At 49.1% G+C, this 16,490-nt stretch overlaps 1 protein-coding gene across 2 annotated transcripts in view; it reads right to left on the reverse strand.

Annotated features, from left to right (window-relative positions):
* Nucleotides 1-3,274: 3,274 nt before the first annotated feature.
* Nucleotides 3,275-16,490, reverse strand: part of LOC142249819 (inter-alpha-trypsin inhibitor heavy chain H3-like) — a 104,140-nt gene continuing 90,924 nt past the window's right edge. For both annotated transcript variants that reach the window (XM_075321728.1, XM_075321727.1), the window contains 4 exons: nt 16,253-16,457; nt 13,946-14,118; nt 12,891-13,002; nt 3,275-3,558 (listed from right to left, as the gene is read on the reverse strand). In XM_075321728.1, coding sequence (XP_075177843.1) covers nt 3,420-3,558; nt 12,891-13,002; nt 13,946-14,118; nt 16,253-16,457 — 629 coding nt within the window. In that variant the 3' untranslated portion in view covers nt 3,275-3,419. The remainder of the gene's footprint in view (nt 3,559-12,890; nt 13,003-13,945; nt 14,119-16,252; nt 16,458-16,490) is intronic.

Raw genomic sequence — 16,490 nt, forward strand, 5'->3', positions numbered from 1 at the left:
CTGGCATGCATGTGTTCCCCATCCTGGCATGCATGTTTCCTCCATCCTGGCATGCATGTTTTCCCCATCCTGGCATGCATGTTTCCTCCATCCTGGCATGTATTTTTCCCCATCCTGCCATGCATTGTTCCCCATCCTGGCATGCATGTCATCCCCCCCATGCTGGCATGCGTGTTCCCCCCCATGCTGGCATGTGTGTTCTCCCACCCCATGCTGGCATGTGCGTTCCCCCTCCCCCACCCCATGCTGGCATGTGCGTTCCCCCTCCCCCACCCCATGCTGGCATGTGCGTTCCCCCTTCCCATGCTGGCATGTGTGTTCCCCCACCCCCACCCCATGCTGCCATGTGCGTTCCCCCACCCCCACCCCATGCTTCCATGTGCGTTCCCCCACCCCATGCTGCCATGTGTGTTCCCCCACCCCATGCTGCCATGTGTGTTCCCCCACCCCATGCTGCCATGTGCGTTCCCCCACCCCATGCTGCCATGTGCGTTCCCCCACCTCATGCTGCCATGTGCGTTCCCCCACCCCACGCTGCCATGTGCGTTCCCCCACCCCACGCTGGCGCTGCCCCCCCATCCCCACCTTGGCACAGCCGCACACGAGTTATAAAAAAAAAAAAATAAGCAACACACAACTTACCTTCCTGCACCCGCTCCACCGCTGCGCGCCGCTGGGTCCTCAGTTCCCACGCGGCCAGCAGACGACGCCGGCGACGCTCTCTGACGCTCCTCCGTCTCCTAGGCAACACACCTGCAGCCTGGGGGAGGAGGAGTGTCAGAGCGGAGGAGAAATGTCTCCTCCGCTCCAACACAGATTTGATCTGCCGGCGCGACTGCACTAGCAGACCAAAGCTGCAGCATCGGGCGACAGCACGCATGCCAGCAGAATGGGCTCAGCATGCCCCTGATGGCACGCGTGCCATAGTTTCGCCATTACTGATCTTGACATAGCTTCCTGTCCCACTATGCAGGGAGGTGTGGGACACCACTGTTGAAGTCAGAACAGTGTGACCAGGTTGTGGGTTGGTTGGCAAATAATGCTTCCAGTCTGTTTCCCAGCACCACCCTGTCTGCCACATGGTCCAGTCTCACTAGCCAAGAGTCTGGACCACATAATCTTCACCCTGAGCCTCCTTCCTCCCACCATGGTGAGTCCCAGGAGACAAGTGACCCTATACTTAGACACGCTGAGGAGCTCTTTACCTTTCCATTTATGACTTCTTCTGGCCTCTCACCGTGTATGTTTCAAGAGGCACATGAATAGATCGTATGCGGTGATGCCCAAATATTTTAGCAGCCACACTCAGAAGAAACCGACTGTGGGGAATGGCAATTACAGTCTGAGAGGTGGATGATGATGAGACACAGTTGCCAACAAGTCAGGAGGACCAGAGAGCCAAAGTAGAAGATAAGGTGATGGACGATGAAGTCACTGACACTGTTGAGGAGAGCCTTTCCATTAAATACTTAATTAACCTCTTGATACGGGATTGTGGGAAATATGTCGATTTGCTTAACATAATTCAGTTCTCACATTATACATATGACGCAGAGCTAAAGATGGCTGACATTTCCTGTTCTCCACACTTTGCCTGGAATGCAAGGAATGTCCAGATGTAAGAAGACCACCATATAAGGAAAGACCCACTGGTCAACCAAGAGAACCAACCAACAGATGAAGACGTCTTAGACCCGCCCATCAGCATCAACATGGATCTGTCATTGGCTAACTCATGAACTGTCCCACTAAATGGGCATATCCGAACATGTGTATACCCCTAGCCTATATCAGAGGCAGCATGCTTCTTCTCAGTCTCTTGGCTGCCATTTTTACTGTGATCAAGAAGAGATTTCACATCCGACTGTGTCTGACATGATTTATTTACGCATGCACTTGATCCACACCAATTAGGCCAGGCAGTAGGAAACAAGTGACCCTGGTTAAGAATTCACCCTAACAACACAACCTGGAAAGGTGACATGCAGAATGAGCACAGCAGCACAGAAGAGGAGGGATCCGCAGCACTGCAACAGGCAGGAAGAGGCAGTGGGGTGGCCAGAGGGAGATGGCGGGCAACTGTGCCCCACCCACACTTGGCTAGATCTTGGTGGATGGAATTTTTGGTACAGGAGGATTTTCTATTAGATAAAAATCCTTTGAGGAAGACCTTTCATAGGTTGAAACGTTAACGTTAGGACTATTACTCCTTGAATATGTTTCTGTTTTTGCACTATTAAAGCATTGAAAAAACCACAATCCTCGTTTACTTTTTTCTTCAAGGGTGCGATAGTCTTATTTAAAATTTTGAGCCTTTTTTGACTATCTACCACCATATAGTCCGGTTGAGCCAGACCTAATCTCTCTTTATTTGTCTGTCACCTGTGACACACCCATTACACCTAACTCTCCGATCTCCCTCCACAACTTTAACACCATGGGGGACGCCAAAGACCATCACTACAAAGAGGGGACAGTATCATGGCAGCGATATTCCCCACACATCCCCAGCTATGTGCTTTTCACTGAAAAGGAGTGCCAGGTGTCGGGCACTGCTACTGCCACCCATGACACATGCTAGAGGATCCAACCCATGCCTGATATTCTGGGTACCCTGCACACTGGACATTACATACATAAAATGTCTAAAACTAAATGAAGAAACGATTAGAGAATAAATCGGGTATACGCTGCGCTATCACCACAGGATCCAATGTTAATTTTATTCCTTTATTCTTTGTACAGGTCGACGCATTTCAGAGACATCTGTCTCCTTCATCAGGACATCAAAGAACAGTATGTCCTGATGAAGGAGATAGATGTCTCTGAAACACGTTGACCTGTACAAAGAATAAAGGAATAAAATCAACATCGGATTCCGTGGTGATAGCGCGGCGTATACCCGATTTCTTCTCCAATCGTATCTACGTCTAACCTCGGGGCTGCGGTTGTTACCATCTCTGCACGTGTTTTCCAGGGTTGTGACTTTCACAACCGCAATAGGTGAGTGGTCCTATGTTCTGTCAATTGTTCCTATACTGGGTAAGACCCTATTACGCTTCTTTGCTCCACAGAGTTATCTCCTGTAAAATCAAATGAAAAATCCCAACATATTTAGGGTATATTATGACATTTATGATGTTTTATTGCGGCCCATGGGGTTGGTTCAATCTTTCAATCTGGCCCTTGGGTCAAAATATATGTAAAATAAATGTATAAAATATTGTGTTACCCATCATTCCTTTACTTAATATCAAATGCACTGACGCACAAGACTTAGAAACATATTTATTTAGCATCATTAAAGAATCACTTCTCAGCCAGCTGAGAACAAGGCAGGTAGAGAATTATACAATCACCATTGAAAGGGATGTTGTATTTCATACAATGGACCCGTAGTTAGGGCTCTGTTCACATTACTAAGCAATCTTGAAGATGTCTTCCACTATGTAATCTGTGTGACTTCCATCAATCAAACCTTCTCCATTGAAATGGACAAACCAACAGGGAACTTTATTGTCATCTGTGCTGCCATTCATATAGTCTCTCTGCGTGCCCCTGAAATGATAAATACACTTATATTACACCATAACCCAATAAAATTGCGCAAATTGTAACACTAAGATGACTAAGGGGCACTTTGCACACTACGACATCTAGCGTCGGAGGCGATATCGTAGTGTGTAAAGCCTTTTTGATACAATTAACGAGCGCAAAATCGTCGTAATAGTATGATCGGTGTAGGGTCAGTCATTTCCATAATTTGGAAATGACCGATGTTACGATGTTGTTCCTCGTTCCAGCGGCATCACACATCGCTGTGTGTGAAGCCGCAGGAGCGAGGAACATCTACCTGCGGCTCACGCCGGCTATGCGGAAGGACGGTGGTGGGCGGGATGTTTACGTCCCGCTCATCTCCGCCCCTCCGCTTCTATTGGCCGCCTGCCGTGTGACGTCGCTATGACGCCACACGACCCGCCCCCTTAATAAGGAGGCGGGTCGCCATCAAGAGCGACGTCGCAGGGCAGGTGAGTGCATGTGAAGCTGCCGTAGCGATAATGTTCGCTACGGCAGCTATCACCATGAAATCGCAGCTGAGACGGGGGCGGGGACTATCGCGCACGGCATCACAAGTGTGACGCCCTGGGCAAGCCAGGGGTCACAGGTCATCACACCACCACACCCTACACCCCAGTTAGGAACACCAAGGCAACCTAAAATCCTTGTTGCCTTCCTCCAGGGGCTGATGTTCATACCAGGGGGTGGGCCAGGCGGTTGGCTTCGCCCACCGAGGAGTACACAGCCCTTGAGGCGGGAGAACCAGGCGGTTCAAGTTAGGGGAGTGAAGTAGAAGGAAGCAGTAGTGGAGCTAAAGAGAAAGCTGAAGTGACAGAAAAGTGACAATAGTAAAGCCTGAAGTTGGTCCGGGTGTGTGCCCCGGACAGTGACAGCAAGGTCAGCAGACGGCGGTGATAGTCTGCAGGGGGACTGCTCGGAGGTTGCTGGAAGGATCGCAGACGGGTGGTGACCCGGTGGTCTGGAGCAGTATACGAAGAACAGTCAGCACCAGGGCAGGGGCCTTTCGGATCCCGGCAAGGCTAGGAGTCGCCATAATTTGCCAAATCCGTCAGTGAAGGGGACGTCTGTCTCCTAACAACCAAGTCCCGATTGAAGGCAACAGTCCAACCGCAACGGAGAAACATCGCCACCGCCAGGGCACCAGTTTCTCAGGGCCAGCGCCTGCGGGCAAAGTAGGGCTCCTCCGGCCCATATCCAAGCCGGGGAGCGGGTTACCGGTGGGAACCCATCACAACCATTATCATCATAGGTGCAGGACAGAGGGACCGTCACCGTCACCTACTGGGAAAAGCAAGTGCAGCCATCCGTGGGAACCGTCTTTCCAGCCGTGTGTTTTACCGAGAACTGTGTCATCGTCTCAGGCTGAGTGAGTACCACAGTGCCGCAAGGCACAGCGCTGCCCCCGCGTCCCTGCGCCCACCAAGCCCTGCATCTCCCACCTCATCACTGGGCCCCGGGATCACCAACCCCAACCCACGGAGGGGCAACACAACAACTGGCTGCTCCATACCATCCCTCCCGGGATCCCCATACAGAGCAGCGGTGGTGTCAACAAATCACCACAACCGTGGGTGGCGTCACGGACAATACACAATCCCCACACCCAAAAACCCCCTTTCACTCACGGGCGAGGAGCGCCGCTCGAGTCCCCGGGATCCGGCCCATCGCTCGAGCCACCGAGCAGCAGCAGCAGGCCGCAGCAGCCGCAGCGGCAGCCGGACCCGAGCAGTGGGAGAGCGCGGCGTCCCCTCCTCCGCCCGCGACAACTTGGCGTCACGAACAGGATCTTACCGCTCTGCCGTTGGGTAGAGGTGCGCCTTGTGACCGCCGGAGGTATCCGGCTGAAAAATTTCGGAAGTCGCCATCTTTGGCGCGAAAAGTTCCCGCTCGAGCGTCTTCTCGAGTAGCAGAGGCGCGAAGGCCATATCTCCACCCCAAGAGAGGAGGGGCCGAAAAGAAGCTAAGGGGGACGCGGATGGAGAAATGGCGGCGTCCTCGAATTGGAGTGCGGGAATACCCGCCACCGGAGTACCCAAGCTCTGGGGGAAACGAGGCGGAGTAGCTTTTGAGGACTGCGGCCCGGGTGAACTCCCCGCCGGGACCGCTGCGTGGCTGGAGCGGGAGTTGGGCCGGTTCTGCGTGAAGGTGAGGGCACAGAGCCTGCAGCAGTTGATGGACTGGAAGGCAGAGATGCGCAGGATGGTTGCCGTAGTGGGTGCCCATGAGCAAGGGGCCGCTGCGGCCGTGCCGCGTCGCGACCAGTCCACCCAAACCCCCGAACCAGCCCTGATTGAGTGGGAGACGGACATCAGCGCCGGGGCCGGGGGGCCGGAGAGAATGCCGTTGATGGAAGAAGAGGTCCTAGCGTATCCTGACTATGTCTGCCCGTTCATCCTCTACACAGATGCCAGCAATGTGGGATTAGGAGCAGTCCTGTCCCAGGTCCAGGATGGAAAGGAGAAAGTGATTGCTTATGCGAGCCGGAAGCTTCGGCCAACTGAAAGGAACCCTGAGAACTACAGCTCCTTCAAGCTCGAGCTCCTGGCATTGGTATGGGCTATCACAGAGCGGTTCCGCCACTACTTGGCTGCCGCAAAATTCACCGCTTTCACGGACAACAATCCGTTGACTCACCTGGACACGGCCAAGTTGGGCGCGTTGGAGCAGCGGTGGGTGGCCCGGCTAGCCAACTATGACTTCACCATCAAGTACCGAGCTGGTCGTGTCAACATTAATGCTGATGCACTCTCCCGAATGCCCCATTTGTCAGAAGAAGGGTGCGAGGATGACGACCTCAAGGAGATCGAGTTGCCTGCATTTCACCAGCCACCAACTGAGAAGGTACAGGTACATCAACAGCGGGTGGACCTGGACCCACGGCCCAGTCAAGAGTGGCAGGAAGCTCAAAACCAGGCGCCGGCTGTCCACCTCGTCAAGACCCTGGTGGAACAAGGTGCTGTTGGGATGGACCCTGCCGCCCCGGCTGAAGCCCAGCGCTTGTGGAAGGAACGGAAACGGCTGTATCTACATCAAGGGAAGCTGTACCGTGAGCTGATCAACCCGAAAACTCATGAGAAAATCTGCCAGTTGGTTATTCCCCAAGCTGAAGTGGCTACTGTTTTGCGGGCATACCATGATGGTGCCGGACACTTCGGGTGGAAGAAGCTGGAGATGCTGTTGAGAGAGCGGTTCTACTGGAGTGGGATGCGGGAGTCGGTAGAAGCCTGGTGCCGAGAGTGTGGTCCTTGCACACTGAGGAGGAAGGACGAGGCCAGCCAGAGGGTGCCCCTACACCCGATCATCACACATCAGCCGCTGGAACTGGTCGCCCTAGACCATGTCAAGCTCACCCCCAGCCGAAGTGGGTACGCCTACGCGTTGACCATCGTAGACCACTATTCAAGATTCATGGTGGTTGTCCCCGTCAAGGACCTAACTGGTCGAACTGCCGCTCGAGCGTTCCAGGCTTATTTCTGCCGACCACATGGATATCCAAAAAAGGTGCTTACTGACCAAGGCCCGGCTTTTGAAGCGGAGGTGTTCCACGAGTTCTGCCAGTTGTACGGCTGTAAGAAGATCCGGACCACCCCTTACCATGCCCAGACCAACGGCATGTGTGAGAAGATGAACCACTTGGTCCTGGGACTCCTCAAGACGTTACCGCTGGAAGAGCGGAACCTGTGGCCGGAAAAGCTACCCGACTTGGTCGATATGTACAACAATATCCCGTCCAGCTCCACAAAGTGCACCCCAGCATATCTGATGAGGGCTCGCCCCGGCCGCCTGCCGGTGGACCTGGAAATGGGGTTGGAGGCCCCAGAAGCACTCCCTTCGACAGCTGAATGGGAAACTCGGCGGAGAGCACAATACCGGCAGATTCAAGAATATGTCGAGAAGAACTTAAGTCGGAGTCGGGAACTGCAGGAGCAGCGCTTTAATCAAAAGGCGTCTGCTGGCCCTTTTCAGCCCGGAGATGTCGTACTGAAGTGGAAGAGGAGAACCCACAAGCTGGATGATCAACGGGAACAGAACCCGTACGTCATACAGCCCACAGGATGGGAAGATGGGAAGGCCTACCAAATCAGTCGTGACCAAGGAGGCACTTTGGCCACAGTTTCCCGGGACCATCTGAAAAGGTGCCCACCAGCATTAAGGGCGATGGCTGAAGTACCAGCCCCTCCACCAGCAGAGAAGGCAAAAGAGGTGATCCACACTGTGATGGGTGACTTCCCAGCAGACTGGCCTACACAGAACGGCGCGGTGATTCTTCCAATGATACTGTTCCCACAACCTGTGGATGAAGAAGTGGTGGAAGCGGTCAACCGTGAGCCAGAACCAGTGCCAGTGCCCAGGGATGAACCTGTGCCCAGTTCCCCTATGCCTCCGCCTGCCCCGCACGATAGCCGGGAGGAGGAACCAATTGTTCCCTCTGCCCCACTGCCTAGCCCCACTGACACCGGACCCCGGAGGTCCACCCGTCCTAACCTAGGTAGACCCCCACTTAGGTACAGGGAGACTGTCCTTTAAAAGGGGGGGGGGGGAAGGAGTTTGTCTGAGTTGTGTTTGAAAGTTTAAAAATGAGAATGATTACCGAAGCTTCACCTGATTCTACCGTGATTGTGAGAAAACCGGTCGTTGCCGGCACCGTTGTCCCCGTGGGGACCGTTTAAAAAGTTGCATGGAGAACTTTCCATGGACAAGCCCGTGAACTTGCAGGGCAACCACAAACGTTTAGTGGCTTGTAAATAAGTTGTTTTGCCATTACCGTTTCCGCATTTACCGCCTCCGGAGAGGCAGGTTGGGGGGAGGGCCCACAGCAGAGCAGGCTGGGGCCCAGCCACCACAGGAACCGGTGGCTACCCTCTGGAGGGGAAGGACAAATCCCGCTCGGGTAACTTGTGCTGGACTTGGGTCAAGGGGTGCTGCCTGGTTTTAGGGGCAGCATCAGGGCCAGGTTGCTTGGGTGGGAGAGAGCGGAGACCGTAACCGTAAACCGTTGCAACGTTTAAGAAATGTGCCTCCCGATGTGGGATGATGTCATGAATTGTTATGTTACCGTTTTACCTTTTTATATATTTTTCAGAAAATAAAACCGGTGTTGGACGGGCAGCCCGCGGACGGTCTGCATTTTGCTAAGGGGGAATGTGATGCCCTGGGCAAGCCAGGGGTCACAGGTCATCACACCACCACACCCTACACCCCAGTTTGGAACACCAAGGCAACCTAAAATCCTTGTTGCCTTCCTCCAGGGGCTGATGTTCACACCAGGGGGTGGGCCAGGCGGTTGGCTCCGCCCACCGAGGAGTACACAGCCCTGGAGGCGGGAGAACCAGGCGGTTCAAGTTAGGGGAGTGAAGTAGAAGGAAGCAGTAGTGGAGCTAAAGAGAAAGCTGAAGTGACAGAAAAGTGACAGTAGTAAAGCCTGAAGTTGGTCCGGGTGTGTACCCCGGACAGTGACAGCAAGGTCAGCAGACGGCGGTGATAGTCTGCAGGGGGACTGCTTGGAGGTTGCTGGAAGGATCGCGGACGGGTGGTGACCCGGCGGTCTGGAGCAGTATACGAAGAATAGTCAGCACCAGGGCAGGGGCCTTTCAGATCCCGGCAAGGCTAGGAGTCGCCATAATTTGCCAAATCCGTCAGTGAAGGGGATGTCTGTCTCCTAACAACCAAGTCCCGATTGAAGGCAACAGTCCAACCGCAACGGAGAGACACCGCCACCGCCAGGGCACCAGTTTCTCAGGGCAGGCGCCTGCGGGCAAAGTAGGGCTCCTTCGGCCCATATCCAAGCCGGGGAGCGGGTTACCGGTGGGAACCCATCGCAACCATTATCATCATAGGTGCAGGACAGAGGGACCGTCACCGTCACCTACTGGGGAAAGCAAGTGCAGCCGTCCGTGGGAACCGTCTTTCCAGCCGTGTGTTTTACCGAGAACTGTGTCATCGTCTCAGGCTGAGTGAGTACCACAGTGCCGCAAGGCACAGCGCTGCCCCCGCGTCCCTGCGCCCACCAAGCCCTGCATCTCCCACCTCATCACTGGGCCCTGGGATCACCAACCCCTACCCACGGAGGGGCAACACAACAACTGGCTGCTCCATACCATCCCTCCCGGGATCCCCATACAGAGCAGCGGTGGTGTCATCAAATCACCACAACCGTGGGTGGCGTCACGGACAATAAACAATCCCCACACCCAAAAACCCCCTTTCACTCACGGGCGAGGAGCGCCGCTCGAGTCCCCGGGATCCGGCCCATCGCTCGAGCCACCAAGCAGCAGCAGCAGGCCGCAGCAGCCGCAGCGGCAGCCGGACCCGAGCAGTGGGAGAGCGCGGCGTCCCCTCCTCCGCCCGCGACACAAGTATCGGCTTGCGATGTCGTAGTATGCAAAGTGCCCCTTAAATGTGCTGTTTTTCTTCTGACCAGGTAGGTCGGTTTCACACGTACGATATTTACGGTCCAAACTGGACACGAGTCACGGAACCCAAACTCAACCATCCCAAAGGCATATATGAGGCGGCTCAGTTCAGGTCAGGATACCCAAGGCTGGTCTAGACTTTGCAGTCCATACTTGGACCTTAAATATCCGATGTGTGAAACCAGCCTCATCTACATGCAATGTGTATGTGAATAAGTGAGTCATCTTGTGATTGGGGCAGCAATATGCAGTATATACAGTGCCTTGCGAAAGTATTCGGCCCCCTTGAATTTTTCAACCTTTTCCCACATTTCAGGCTTTAAACATAAAGATGAAAATTTTAATGTTATGGTGAAGAATCAACAACAAGTGGGACACAATTGTGAAGGTGAACGAAATGTATTGCTTATTTTAAACTTTTGTAAAACAGAACTGAAAATCGGGGCGTGCAATATTATTCGGCACCTTTACTTTCAGTGCAGCAAACTCACTCCAGAAGTTCATTGAGGATCTCTGAATGATCCAATGTTGTCCTAAATGACTGATGATGATAAATATAAGCCACCTGTGTGTAATCAAGTCTCCGTATAAATGCACCTGCTCTGTGATAGTCTCAGTGTTCTGTTTAAAGCACAGAGAGCATCATGAAGACCAAGGACCACAACAGGCAGGTCCATGATAATGTTGTGGAGAAGTTTAAAGACGGATTTGGTTACAAAAAGATTTCCACAACTTTAAGCATCCCAAGGAGCACTGTGCAAGCGATCATATTGAAATGGAAGGAGTATCATACCACTGCAAATCTACCAAGACCCGGCCGTCTATCCAAACTTTCATTTCAAACAAGGAGAAGACTGATCAGAGATGCAGCCAAGAGGCCCATGATCACTCTGGATGAACTGCAGAGATCTACAGCTGAGGTGGGAGAGTCTGTCCATAGGACAACAATCAGTCGTACACTGCACAAATCTGGCCTTTATGGAAGAGTGGCAAGGAGAAAGCCATTTCTCAAAAATATCCATAAAAAGTGTTGTTTAAAGTTTGCAACAAGCCACCTGGGAGACACACCAAAAATGTGGAAGAAGGTGCTCTGGTCAGATGAAACCAAAATCGAACTTTTTGGGCACAATGCCAAACGATATGTTTGTATGTTTATTTTAAACATTGGGGTATGTGTCTACAGGCCCTGTCACACACAGAGATAAATCTGTGGCAGATCTTTGGTTGCAGTGAAATTGTGGACAATCAGTGCCAGGTTTGTGGCTGTGTACAAATGGAACAATATGTCCATGATTTCATTGCAACCACAGATCTGCCAAAGATTTATCTCTGTGTGTGACGGGGCCTTATCAGTTTTGCACATCGAGAGGCTGAAATTCTTGCCCATTCTTCCTTTGCAAACAGCTGCAGCTGAGTGAGGTTGGATGGAGAGCGTTTGTGAACAGCAGTTTTCAGCTCTTTCCACAGATTCTCGATTGGATTCAGGTCTGGACTGTGACTTGGCCATTCTAACACCTGGATACGTTTATTTGTGAACCATTCCATTGTAGATTTTGCTTTATGTTTGGGATCATTGTCTTGTTGAAAGACAAATCTCCGTCCCAGTCTCAGGTCTTTTGCAGACTCCAACAGGTTTTCTTCAAGAATGGTCCTGTATTTGGCTTCATCCATCTTCCCATCAATTTTAACCATCTTTCCTGTCCCTGCTGAAGAAAAGCAGACCCAAACCATGATGCTGCCACCACCATGTTTGACAGTGGGGATGGTGTGTTCAGGGTGATGAGCTGTGTTGCTTTTACGCCAAACATATCGTTTGGCATTGTGCCCAAAAAGTTCAATTTTGGTTTCATCTGAAAAGAGAACCTTCTTCCACATGTTTGGTGTGTCTCCCAGGTGGCTTGTGGCAAATATAAACGACTCTTTTTATGGATATTTTTGAGAAATGGATTTCTTCTTGCCACTCTTTGATAAAGACCACATTTGTGCAGTGTATGACTGATTGTTGTCCTATGGACAGATTCTGCCACCTCAGCTGTAGATCTCTGCAGTTCATCCAGAGTGATCATGGGCCTCTTGGCTGCATCTCTGATCAGTGTTCTCCTTGTTTGAGATGAAAGTTTGGATGGACGGCCGGGTCTTGGTAGATTTGCAGTGGTATGATACTCCTTCCATTTCAATATGATCGCTTGCACAGTGCTCCTTGGGATGTTTAAAGTTGTGGAAATCTTTTTGTAGCTTTAAACTTCTCCACAACAGTATCACGAACCTGCCTGTTGTGTTCCTTGGTCTTCATGATGCTCTCTGTGCTTTAAACAGAACACGGAGACTATCACAGGGCAGGTGCATTTATACGGAGACTTGATTACACACATGTGGATTATTTTTATCATTTAGGACAACATTGGATCATTCAGAGATCCTCAATGAACTTCTGGATTGAGTTTGTTGCACTGAAAGTAAAGGGGCGAATAATATTGCACGCCCCAATTTTCAGTTCTGTTTTACAAAAGTTTAAAATAAGCAAAAAATTTCGTTCACCTTCACAATTGTGTCCCACTTGTTGTTGATTCTTCACCATAAAATTTAATTTTTTTTATGTTTGAAGCCTGAAATGTGGGAAAAGGTTGAAAAATTCAAAGGGGCTGAATAATTTCACAAGGCACTGTATATAGTATGATGGTTTTTACAGTTATTTTGTTAGCCATTTCCTGGCAGAATCCTGTATTGTATAACTGGCATACCTTAGTGGCAAATGGTTTTTGGCATTATTTTAAATTTCCCCCATCACGGACATAATATACAAAATACACTGGCCAGTAACTGGTAGAAAAAGCACTAGGAAGCATTGACATGTCTGTGGCTGCGCAATTCTGGTAACTGTTATCCACTTTTGATTACCTTGTGACTGTTATCAATTTATCCTTGACTTTCATGGTGGCGTCCGGTTTGTTTGGGTCAGAGGTTGCGTGAATATTGTAAATTTCATAGTCAATGCCATGGAAAAATTGGCCTTTAAGCAAAGACAAAAAAAGGATTTGTTACAACATAGAGGAAATGTATCATGTATTCGATTTCAGTTTCATTAATGAAAATAAATGATCTTTTTTTAACCCTTTTTTGACTCTGTATATGCCTTGTTACAGTCTGATTCTAGAGCGCCGCATTCTTATGGCACTCAAGAATTATGGCTGCCTGGGGAATCATGTGACAGTGGGAAGCTGGACGGTCAAGAAATAGGGCGGCACGGTGGCTCAGTGGTTAGCACTACAGTCTTGCAGCGTTGGGGTCCTAGGTTCGTATCCCATCAAGGACACCATCTGCAAGGAGGTTGCATGTTCTCTCCGGGTTTGTGTGGGTTTCCTCCGGGTTTTCCGGTTTCCTCCCATACTCCAAAGACATACAGATAGGGAATTTAGATTGTGAGCCCCAATGGGGACAGTGTTCCTGATGTATGTAAAGCGTTGCGGAATATGTTAGCGCTATATAAAAATAAAGATTTTTTATTTTTTAAATAAATGCAGAAACTGCATTTTACTGTTTCTGTCTTCCTAATTGCTCTAAGCAACACTAATGAGAACTGTGCATGGCATTGATCTTGGGCTGTCTTTATCAGGATGACTGCCGGGCCCAGTGATTGACTGCAGCGGTCACTTCCTGTAGTTGTGATGTCACTGCTGCAGTTCTGGCATCAGAGGCCAGGGTCAGCGGTGTAGGGGCCGCGCTGTAGTGCCAGAGGCACTGCTACAAAAGGTGGTCTTCATTACTAATCTCCAGGTTTGTACTTGTACCTAAATTTATAACAGTCACCTATATTATCATGGTTTGTTTTGTTATGCCCTGTCCGCAAAATCTGTACATGGAAATAAAACTTCAGCTCTTTTCAATTAATTTTACCAAAAAAAGTAATAAATGAAAGATGCTATAAAACACATAATTAAACATAATTTTTTTACCTAATAGTCCATGAACTCCTTTAGAGAATTTATCGTCGTCCAAAGTGTAAAATCCTAAGAAATCCCGGCGAACAGAGTGACCTTTCCAAACTTTATGCAGAATAATAACAAAGGTTGCTCCTTCTCCAAATGAAAACTTCAACTGCTTATCCTCATCAATTTCCAAATTTAATCTAAAAAAATCAAAGTTTTATCTTGTAAGGTACAATGGTGACAGTGGTGGATTGGGGAAGAAACTTAAAGTCACTTAAAAAGATCGATCTAGCAGACCACTGTAAAATATCATGTTGTAATAGGTGATGCCCTATCCCTAATCCCCTTTTTATAGTTGGTTCGTTCATTTTTAGAAACCCTATGTAAGGTATTTTAGCCAAGGGAAGCGGGACATACATTTTTTTCTTACAATGACTGCTGCTAGATTAAAGAGGTTTTCCACTACTAATGTGATCAGGGTTTTCCATGGAGCTTGTTGTGTTCTCTTGCCCTCAACCAAGATGGAGTCTGTTGCCTCGCCTGGCCCTTGAACTTCCTGTCTGCCATGCTTATAAGTCCAGATTTTATTCCTTGTCTGAGTATTTTGTGCTGTTGGCTCCTGAGTCACTCTTGGGTTGCTGCTGGACTTCTTGCTGTCACTTGTTAGTGCTTCACCTCATTACTGCTCAGCTGCCTACAGTCTACTGTGCATTATCCTGATCCTGGCTAAAGTTCCCTCCCTTCAAGGCGTCTAGGAGAAGAGCTCTTATACTGCTGGACTTCCTTGATCTATAAGAACTCTTTGTTTAGTGATCAGTCTACTTAATCCAGCATTCAATCTGTACGGGCTGTGTGCTGGACTTTGCCAGCCTCAGGAAGTACACTGGTAACCATTTTGTTTTCTGTGCGCACTCCCACATATTATTCTGGACACTCACATATTAGTGCTGTGCACACTTCTGCATATTATTTCTGGACATTCACATATAGTGCTGGTCGCACTCCTGCATATTATTTCTGGAGTTTCCAATATTAGTGCTGGTCGCACTCTTGTTTATTATTTCGGACATTCGCATATTAGTGCAGTTGCACTTGAGTTTAATAAGTAGTTGCCTATTGTTATTTTTTGTTACTTACGCTGTGTTTATTATTTGGTAATACAGAATTTTCCCCCAACCCTTGTCTTAGTTGTGTTATATTCCATGCTATCAGATTCCAGAGTATCTACATAAGTGTTACAGACCCCTTTAATTTGTCCTAACTATTCCCAACTATGCAATACTGTGGCAAAACAGCGGAATAGGGTCTTAAGTAAAAGAGAGCTAGACGCTCACCTTGTTTAGCTATGTGACACAACCAGTATAGAAGCAAAAATAGCTGCCACAAGGTCCACAAGCCCTAAGGCTGGAGGTAACAGAGAAACTTGGAGAAGTATGGAAAGGTCTGTGCTGCTCCTAAATAAACCGAAGGTCCAGGGCATGAAGTGGGTGAAAAAGGTGTGTTTTGGAGTGAAACCACACTCCTAAACAAGCACCAAATTCTCCAAGCCTCCCTCTGTTAACTATTCCTAACTAACACTTTCCTAATATATTTTTGCTCCCTACCTTGCTCCTGTAGTATATTAGTAAAGTGTTAGTTTGGAATGGTTAGGACAAATGAAAGGGAGTCATCAAATTAGTAGAGGAAAACTCCTTTAATGTAGCTTCTATAGATAAGCAAACCTCCCGAAATTTGTTTTTGGGCAAATTCACTTGATTTAATGGAAGATTCAGTTTGATTCTGATGAAATCTGTCCGAATCCAAAGTACCCTGATTGCTGTTTATCATACTCTGATGTCGCTCTAGATCTCAAGGTATAACAAAGGGGAGGAAAGGTTAAAAAAATAGTAAACCACATTATATTCACCTGTTTTAGGCCCTCACCCGTCCTGGTGCTGCTGCCCGTTAGAACCAGCGACCGGCACACCGGAGAGATGTGGTAGTGGAGATGGACAGATGAGGGTCTAAGACAAGGGAGCATAGTGAGTTATTGCCCACCAAAAAAGGGATTTACCAGATTGGGAAAATTTTGCTTTCACCAGAATCCGATTTTTATGAGAAATTCAGAAAGAATTTTATTAGTTAAGGATTGATTTGCTCAAGATCCTATGCCGCTATTGAAATGAATGACCGTCCATATAATACATGGACAGCTGGATTCATCAGAATGCAAACCTTTTTTTAGCACTGGGTCTCCACTGTACCTAATAGAGAAGTTTGGTCCATGAACAAGTATTTTAGTAGTAGAGATAGGGATAATAGGTGTGCTATTAAATTCAAGAGCAATTTGCATACCCATCACTGTTTATAGATGCCTTGTCCGACCAGGAGAATGTTGTCCGGTTGTTACCCTTTAGGATGGTGATTGTCTCCGTTGTTACTTCGATTTCTAGATTCATTGCTTTATTTACAACTCCCAATCTTCCAAAATATGTCTTTAGGGATATCAAGTTGTTTTCGGTAGTCTTATCGCCTATGAGTTCTCCATTTACTGCGATGCCTAAAAATTCAGTTAGAAATACAAAGGATCAAG

The sequence above is a fragment of the Anomaloglossus baeobatrachus genome, chromosome 8, assembly GCF_048569485.1.
Source record: "Anomaloglossus baeobatrachus isolate aAnoBae1 chromosome 8, aAnoBae1.hap1, whole genome shotgun sequence".
In the NCBI taxonomy this organism is placed as follows: Eukaryota; Metazoa; Chordata; class Amphibia; order Anura; family Aromobatidae; genus Anomaloglossus; species Anomaloglossus baeobatrachus.